This window comes from Schistocerca serialis, chromosome 3 (assembly GCF_023864345.2).
Source record: "Schistocerca serialis cubense isolate TAMUIC-IGC-003099 chromosome 3, iqSchSeri2.2, whole genome shotgun sequence".
Taxonomy (NCBI): Eukaryota; Metazoa; Arthropoda; class Insecta; order Orthoptera; family Acrididae; genus Schistocerca; species Schistocerca serialis.
In genome coordinates, this window is record NC_064640.1 from 852646841 (window position 1) to 852656547 (window position 9707).

The following is a 9707-nucleotide window of genomic DNA, read 5'->3' on the forward strand; positions in this document are numbered from 1 at the left end:
GTTCGGTGGGGTCGGGAAGGAGAGGTTGGAGCCGAACGGGGATCTGGCGGTGGTGACCAATGGCAACTCCGCCACGCGCAATCGGGAGGGGATTATCGGAGCGGTGGAGGAGGTAGGGCGAAGTGTGAATGGTGTGGTGGGGTTGGAGGAAGGTTTCATTAAGGAGGAAGGCATCCACGCGGTGGGTGGCAAGGGTGTGCAGGAAGAGGTTCCTGTTGGCGGGTAGGGAGCGGATGTTGTTGAAAAGGATACGTTGCTGTCGCGCCATGATAGGGATTTAGACGAGGGTGTCGAGGCGGGAGAAGGTGAAATGGGCCTGGTTGTTGGAGTAGGTTTCGTACATCTTGAGTTGGAATATGGAACGGGCGGCGAGGGAGATCTGTTGGAGGGTGTGTGGGCGCTGAAAGGGATGAACATTCTGGAGGACGATGGTAAGGAACCTGATGATGTCCTCAGTGGTGGTGGGGGGACGAAGGGAATTGCCAGGAGGGGTGGGGGCGTCCAGGGGACACACAGGGACGGTGAGTTCAGGAGTGGTTGGAGGGGGTCGGGCTTTACACTTTTGGGAGTAGGTGGGATGGGGGAGATAGCAGGTATTGCAGGAAGGAGGGGATTGGAGGTTGGGGCACTGCCTGAGGAAGTGCGCTTGCCGACAATGCGGGCAGGTGGGGGCCTCGTGGCACTCAGCTGTGGGGTGCGCGTTATAGCGTAGACACCTCTGGCAGCGCAGGGATTGAGGAGGGGAACGGGAGGGGTCGACCTTGTACCGCTGGTTAAAAAGGAGGGCACCCTCCTTCAGGAGACGGTCAATGGAGGGGGCGTGCTCAGAAAAAACCCGCATAAGGCGGGTGGGGCCGGCAGCGTTATGTATGCGGCGAACCGCACGCACCTCCAAATGGGGATGTGCCTGGAGCTCCGCCAACACCTCCTCCTCCGTGATCACTGGACTAAGCCGAGTGATCACGGCGGTGAGAGTTGGCGGGCGACGCGGAGGTTGGGGTTGGCGGGAGGGAGGTGGTGAAGGAGCAGGGGTGAGAGAGGCATGAGGGCCAAAGCGAGTGACAGGGATGCGGGAAAGGAGGTAGGTGTGGAGGGTTGGGCTGGGGGAGGAGATGAGGACCAAATCTCGGCGAGGAGTGAGGAGGGAGATGGGGGCACCAGGACAATGCTGGCGAAGGAAGAGGGTGAGGTTCCGGGCTTCAAGGAGAAAGGGATCAGGACGGGAGAGGAGGTAGCGGTAGGAGGAAGGGGGAGAGGAGGAGGATGAGGGGGCAGGGACAGGCGGGGAGACTTCCATGGCATCATGGGTGGGGGAAGGAGGACGAGGCGCAGCCTTTTTGGAAGCAGAGGAAGCAGGAGTGCAACCGGGGCGCTTGACGGCGGTGGAGGAGGTGTGGGGGATGGGAACAACGGGAATGTGGCGGGGAGGGGCAGGTCCCGGGGCCGGAGTCGGCGCCGGAGATGGTGACGGTGACGGTGAAGGCGAAGGCGACGGCGACGATGACGATGACGGTGGCAGTGGCGGCGGTGATGGCGAAGGTGACGGGGAGAGCTGGGCGTGGGAAGTGGCCCGAGGGGCCACCACCCGAGCCGGAGCTGCAGTGACAGGCTGGGGGAGTGGGGGGAAGGGATCAGAACGAGAGGAGCGGGAGGAAGAAGCGGGAGAGGGGGCGACAAAGATAGAGGGTGAAGGGAGAGTGAGGAGAGGTGGAATGGAAGGAGGGGGGTGGGACTGGGCACACCAAGTTATAGTGGTGGAGGCGGCGGAAGGGGAGGTATAGACAATGGCAGTGGTGGTAGTAGTGACAGTGGTGGTGGGGGCGGACATGACGGGAGAGAGAAACAAGAACGAACAGAACGAAGAGGAGAGGACAGAAACTGCGGACAGACAAAGACGAAGACGGATGGAGACGAAGACGGCCGTAGACCAGGGTCAGGACGGCGGCGATGGCGGCGACCAGGCGGCACCGGATGGAGGCGACGGCGGGCACCGGATGGCGGCGGCGGCGGCGGCGGCGGGCACCGGCGGCGGCGGCGGCGAGCCCCGGCAGGCGGCGACGGCGGCGGCGGCGTCAGCGGCGATCAGCAGGCGGCGGCGGCGGCGACGGCGGCGGCGGCGGCGGCGAGCACCGGCAGGCGGCGACCAGGCGGGGGCGGCGAGCCCCGGCAGGCGGCGACAGCGGCGGCGGCGGCGAGGACCGGAAGGCAGCGACCAAGCGGCGGCGGCGGCGGCAAGCTGACGACACGGCAGGGATCTTCCACGTCGAAGGCGCACCCTGAGAGTAGCCCAGGCAGTGAAACTCTTCGATGAAGAAGAGAGGGAATCCAACCCTCGAATGGTCAATTGCAGCGCTGAAGATTCGCTATTTATATGCTACAAGATTGACGCGCACAACTATCGATAGTTAACGAGTGTCGAACCATTGCAAAGAAGTTTATTACACTTGTATTTCCATGGACCTAGCTTTCGGTGAATTAGTCAATTTACTTCGTTTTGCAATATTTGTAAATATGTAATAAATCGATGCAAGTACAGTGTTTGGCGGTGAATCGCACAAGACCTTAATGACAGCGAAACAAGCAGACGTGATGTAGTTCTCAGATGTTACCACATCCCATTTGAAGGCGTTGTGAGTATTAACTTTGAAGATGAAATTTTTGGCGAGCGGGAACATCTGTGTTTGTTATTGTTGTGTTCAAGATAGTAGGTGCTTCGTAGGATTCGTGCTCTTCCGATTTATAAGAAACGAAAAGCAGAACGCAAAATTGTTGGAGAGAGAATAGGAAACGTAGTATACATTGACATTCTTGGAGGCAAGTGAGTTGATCAGTTAAAATGATTGTGGTTAGCATATCGTATTTTCCCGTAGAATATAAATGTAGAGGATTTATCTAATACTGTGTCGTATGTGCTCAAGCCGCAAGTACAGCGTTGTACTGAGAACGTTATAAACTGCAGATTTAGTTTCATAGTTGTAAGTGTATATTAAAGAGTACAAAGGTATGTTGTATGCAACTTAGTACTGTTTATATGGTTGATGGAAGGCTTCTTGAAAGTTAACTTTCATTTAAACATTTTGAGTTGTTAAGTAGTGAAGTTCTTGAACTTTATTTTCAGTCACTGAAGTGTTTAACGATGAAACTTGCTAAAAGCAGAAGGTGACATGCAGCTAAACAGTAGATAGTGTGAGAAATTTTTTCATTTGCAAAACAAGATACTGAAGTAGCAGGTAAGGGTTTATGCGGCTTACATTCAGAAAATCAGCATCTTCAAAATTCGCTGTTTATTATTAATCTTAAGTACCAGTGGGGAGTAAATGGTTTAGGGTGTAAGTATATGAATTTGTGTTAGAATAGACAATTTTTAAATCTTACGCTGCGCTGATTAAAAAGAATATGCTGTAGGACAGATTGAATAAAATTGTGCTGTCAGTCTTGTTTGTGGGCCAGTACAGTGAGAAAGATTTCTAAGTGCAAAGCAGGCAGTGCTGACCCTTTTGGGTTGTACCAAGAAGATGCACACACTGAACAAATGTTCCAACAGTAATTAAGCTTCTTTCTAGATAATTTAGGCCTGTTTTCTTGCCAATTGGTAGTCATTGGCTCATCAATATTTGTGAGGCGGAAAGCGAAAAGGGACCTCTCGTCGAAAATTTAGGAATTTAAGTTTCTGTAGTTTTTACATTCAGCATTAAATTCTGAACAACCTGTAAAAAACTTTTATTTTCTATCTTTAAATTTGAGGAAGTTATGGCAGGTTGAATATTTATGACATAAAAGAGGTGTTTTGAGATATGGGCTTTTAAAGGTTCACTTTATTATCATTGCTTAACTTTACACATTTAAGAAACAAATTCTGCATATGTATTACACTTAAAATGTCTTTTGTCAAGTGGTTTGGAGTTTTTTTTTAATTAACACTTCACAATAAGTGGATTACTCCCTGAGACCTATATCACATCAGAGTGTAAATACATTTGAAACCAAATAAATTTGCCCCTTGCTGAGAAAAATATAGCAAGCCCCATGCTTATTTCTTTGGCATAATATTTATATTTTTACACTATGTTATGGCATCTTTTGGATTAAATTTTGATCCTGGAGCAATTAATGGCACTAGAACCACAAGAAATTGGAAGTCACAAATCCTACAAAATAGATTACTGAGATCTCATATTTTGTAGTTGCCAAACAGCTTGATTTTCTGTTCATAAAACAAGGTCTGAATGGGGTTAAAGGCACTTTAACAAGAGCATTTTCGCCTCTTCTTTTTTCACTGGAATATTTGTTTGGTCAGGTTCTTCTTCAGGATCTTTACTTTCGCTGACTTGAGTTTCTAGTTCACGTTCTGAGCCTACTTCGAGACACATAATGTCTTTGTAGTTCTCTTTGCAATAGGTCCTGATGTTTTTAAAAAGGTACTGTTTTTGTTGTCTTGTCATCCCTGGAGCAATTACTGCAGCAGGAAACCCAGTGGGTCCATTGTCATTGGGGAAGATGTGGTGCACAAATTCATTTCCATCAATGTCCAATTTTCAATGTACTCTACCTTTGTAGCTAACATTGAACTCAAAGTGGTTGTATTTAGTTATGTGAGGTACTTTGTTAGCATTACTATCCTTCAATAAATTTAGCCAGTCATATGTATTCACAGCAACTTCACCTATTACATTTCCAACAGCAACAGCTGAGTTAACATGTGTTGTAGATGTAGATTTCTCTATGCAGTTGGCGAATTATTGAATGTAAGAGATATGTCGTTGTTGTGATCTTCAGTCCTGAGACTGGTTTGATGCAGCTCTCCATGCTAATCTATCCTGTGCAAGCTCCTTCATCTCCCAGTACCTACTGCAACCTACATCCTTCTGAATCTGTTTAGTGTATTCATCTCTTGGACTCCCTCTACGATTTTTGCCCTCCATGCTGCCCTCCAATGCTAAATTTGTGATTCCTTGATGCTCAGGACATGTCCTACCAACCAACCCCTTCTTCTGGTCAAGTTGTGCCACAAACGTTTCTTCTCCCCGATTCTATTCAACACCACCTCATTAGTTACGTGATCTACCCACCTAACCTTCAACATTCTTCTGTAGCACCACATTTTGAAAGCTTCTATTCTCTTCTTGTCCAAACTATTTATTGTCCATGTTTCACTTCCGTACATGGCTACACTCCATACAAATTCTTTCAGAAACGACTTCCTGACACTTAAATCTATACTCGATGTTAACAAATTTCTCTTTTTCAGAAATGCTTTCCTTGCCATTGCCAGTCTACATTTTATATCCTCTCTACTTCGACCATCATCAGTTATTTTGCTCCCCAAACAGCAAATCTCCTTTACTACTTTAAGTGTCTCATTTCCTAATCTAATTCCCGCAGCATCACCCGACTTAATTTGACTACATTCCTTTATCCTCGTTTTGCTTTTGTTGATGTTCATCTTATATCCTCCTTTCAAGACACTGTCCATTCCATTCAACTGCTCTTCCAAGTCCTTTGCTGTCTCTGACAGAATTAAAATGTCATTGGCGAACCTCAAAGTTTTTATTTCTTTTCCCTGGATTTTAATACCTACTCCAAATTTTTCTTTTGTTTCCGTTACTGCTTGCTCAATATACAGATTGAATAACATCGGAGAGAGGCTACAACCCTGTCTCACTCCCTTCCCAACCACTGCTTCCCTTTAATGCCCCTAGACTCTAATAACTGCCATCTTGCTTCTGTACAAATTGTAAATAGCCTTTTGCTCCCTGTATTTTACCCCTGCCACCTTCAGAATTTGAAAGAGAGTATTCCAGTCAACATTGTCAAAAGCTTTCTCTAAGTCTACAAATGCTAGAAACATAGCTTTCCCTTTCCTTAATCTTTCTTCTAAGATAAGTTGTAAGGTCATTATTGCCTCACGTGTTCCAACGTTTCTACGGAATCCAACCTGATCTTCCCCGAGGTCGGCTTCTACCAGTTTTTCCATTCATCTGTAAATAATTCGCGTTAGTATTTTGCAGCTGTGGCTTATTACACTGATAGTTCGGTAATTTTCACATCTGTCAACACCTGATTTCTTTGGGGTTGGAATTATTATATTCGTCTTGAAGTCTGAGAGTATTTTGCCTGTCTCATACATCTTGCTCGCCAGATGGTAGAGTTTTGTCAGGACTGGCTCTCCCACGGCCGTCAGTAGTTCCAATGGAATATTGTCTACTCCGGGGGCCTTGTTTCGACTCAGGTCTTTCAGTGCTCTGTCAAACTCTTCACGCAGTATCGTATCTCCCATTTCATCTTTATCTACATCCTCCTCCATTTCCATAATATTGTCCTCAAGTACATCGCCCTTGTATAGACCCTCTATATACTCCTTCCACCTTTCTGCTTTCCCTTCTTTGCTTAGAACTGGGTTTCCATCTGAGCTCTTGATATTCATACAAGTCGTTCTCTTATCTCCAAAGGTCTCTTTAATTTTCCTGTAGGCGGTATCTATCTTACCCCTAGTGAGATAGGCCTCTACATCCTTACATTTGTCCTCTAGCCATGCCTGCTTAGCCATTTTGCACTTCCTGTCGATCTCATTTTTGAGACGTTTGTATTCCTTTTTGCCTGCTTCATTTACTGCATTTTTATATTTTCTCCTTTCATGAATGATATTCAATATTTCTTCTGTTACCCGAGGATTTCTACTAGCCCTCGTGTTTTTACCTACTTGATCCTCTGCTGCCTTCACTACTTCATCCCTCAAAGCTACCCATTCTTCTTCTACTGTATTTCTTTCCCCCATTCCTGTCAATTGTTCCCTTATGCTGTCCCTGAAACTCTGTACAACGTCTGGTTTAGTCAGTTTATTCAGGTCCCATCTCCTTAAATTCCCACCTTTTTGCAATTTCTTCAGTTTTAATCTACAGTTCATGACCAATAGATTGTGGTCAGAGTCCACATCTGCCCCTGGATATGTCCTACAATTTAAAACCTGGTTCCTAAATCTCTGTCTTACCATTATATAATCTATCTGATACCTTTTAGTATCTCAAGGGTTCTTCCATGTATATAACCTTCTTTTATGATTCTTGAACCAAGTGTTTGCTATGATTAAGTTATGATCTGTGCAAAATTCTGCCAGACGGCTTCCTCTTTCATTTCTTAGCCCCAAGCCATATTCACCTACAATGTTTCCTTCTCTCCCGTTTCCTACTGTCGAATTCCAGTCACCCATGACTATTAAATTTTCGTCTCCCTTCACTACCTTGATAATTTCTTTTATCTCATCATACATTTCTTTTATCTCATCATACATTTCTTCAATTTCTTCGTCATCTGCAAAGCTAGTTGGCATATAGACTTGTACTACTGTAGTAGGCATGGGCTTCGTGTCTATCTTGGCCACTATAACACGTTCACTATGCTGTTTGTAGTAGCTTACCCGCACTCCTATTTTTTTATTCATTATTAAACCTACTCCTGCATTACCCCTAATTGATTTTGTATTTATAACCCTGTATTCACCTGACCAGAAGTCTTGCTCCTCCTGCCACCGAACTTCACTAATTCCCACTATATCTAACTTTAACCTGTCCATTTCCCTTTTCAAATTTTCTAACCTACCTGCCCGATTAAGTGATCTGACATTCCACGCTCCGATCCGTAGAATGCCAGTTTTCTTTCTCCTGATAACGACATCCTCTTGAGTAGTCCCCGCCTGGAGATCCGAATGGGGGACTATTTTACCTCCGGAATATTTTACCCAAGAGGACGCCATCATCATTTAACCATACAGTAAAGCTGCATGCCCTCGGGAAAAATTACGGCTGTAGTTTCCCCTTGCTTTCAGCCGTTCGCAGTACCAGCACAGCAAGGCCGTTTTGGTTAGTGTTACAAGGCCAGATCAGTCAGTCATCCAGACTGTTGCCCCTGCAACTACTGAAAAGGCTGCTGCCCCTCTTCAGGAACCACACGTTTGTCTGGCCTCTCAACAGGTACCCCTCCGTTGTGGTTGCACCTACGGTACGGCTATCTGTATCATTGAGGCACGCAAGCCTCCCCACCAATGGCAAGGTCCGTGGTTGATGGGGGGAGGATGGAAGAGATATAGGTGACCCTAAATCTTTTCTTTAAAAGTCCAAGTGCCCAGTCACATGCAAATTTCGTATGACCTACTTTCATGAATGACAAAGCAATACTCTTATTTTTGTTATTACTGATTCTCCAAGGAAGATATCCTAATAAGATATCGTTCTTGTTCTGACCTACACAATTGTCAGCATGAATGAACATTGTCTTCTCCATGACTGTAGTTTTTCAAGTAGTTGTGGAAAAGACTGACAACAACGTTGGATCCCATTGTTGTTCCTACACTTTCTGGGAGTAGATAGTTTACTTGTTTGTTCACAGTCTCACACATAACCCCAAATATTCCTATTCTGAATGGAACCAAGAACTAAATAGGTCCAGGCTGCAATGGGTTACTGGGTATGTGAACCTGCTGGGCTATGTCAAAACTGTAGTGTACACAACTTCTATCACCATCTTCAAAATTTTCCGTAGTCTTTTTGATAGTTCCCTTATAAAACACTCTTTCTTTTGCAACAAGTTGTAGATGGGACCTCATTTTTTCAATCGTTTCCATTTTAGTTTCTTCAGGCACTGACGCCATTGCAGTTCCTGATGTGAAATGCTGTTGGCAAAATGCACAAAGATCTGATTTGGGCTTCATGACAACTATTTTTGGGCATATCTCTTTCCAAATATTACAAAACACTCTACTTGATACTGGTTTTAAGGGCATATCATTTGTAAAGGAAGCCATATAAGTTTCAAAAATTTTGGCTTTATTATCACTTGAAGGTAGAAGCTTGAAATTTGCATTATACTGAGTGCTACTTCTGCCTGGTAAAATTATGGCATGTTGTTCTGCATAATTGTGTAAAACCCTTACAACAAACTCTGAATCAGAAAAAGAAGTCACATTCTTAGGAAGTTTTCTTGCATTACCATGAGCTTTGACAATCAATCCTGTATCATTATACATGTTTGTTAGAGCACTTTAGTCTTTTAATTTTAATATTGTTGGAAAACATGTAAGTGTTTTTACAAACATGCCGACCTTTTACTAAGTATTTACTTCGTGATTGTTTCCTCTCAGTTTGTACTTTATGTTTACGAGCTGTCAAAGAAGAATCTGAAGTTACACACCGCAATTGGCCTAAAATTACTTGATCTAATGTGTTGACATTGTTCTCATAATGATCAATCTCAGCACATTCATGATGCATTTCCAAATATTCATCAACTGAACAGTAAGTGCAACATTCTTCTTTGCACCCACAACCTGCTTTTGAAAACTCTGAAACGATAGCATAGTCTCTGTCGGCATCAAAAGAGTCAATTAAATTTATGCAGTCATCAGTTACTACCAGGTCAAAGTCTTCAGCACAACTTGATCACTATTAACATTTCGTTCTATTTGAGTAATAACATTATCAGTAACATTATCGTTGTTACCTAAGGCTTCATTAAACTTCGGAATGTCTTCTAATAAAGAAATATCAGATAGGTTAACTGACTCATCACCTTGAGGTTCCAGTTCATCACTTGATTCGTCTCTACTTGGCATTATTTCAGAAAAATAATCTTCAAATACTTCATAAAGTTTATCATATAAATCACCACCAACACCAATATTGTTTAGTGCTTTCACAATTCTATCTTCACATATT

The 9707-nt window shown here is 44.5% G+C and overlaps 1 protein-coding gene across 1 annotated transcript in view; it reads right to left on the minus strand.

Annotated features, from left to right (window-relative positions):
* Positions 1-9263, minus strand: part of LOC126471266 (unconventional myosin-Va-like) — a 176623-nt gene extending 167360 nt beyond the window's left edge. The window contains exons 1-2 of the mRNA XM_050099385.1: positions 9113-9263; positions 8501-9003 (exon numbers count right to left, since the gene is read on the minus strand). Coding sequence (XP_049955342.1) covers positions 8501-9003; positions 9113-9263 — 654 coding nt within the window. The remainder of the gene's footprint in view (positions 1-8500; positions 9004-9112) is intronic.
* Between the last annotated feature and the right edge of the window lie 444 nt (positions 9264-9707).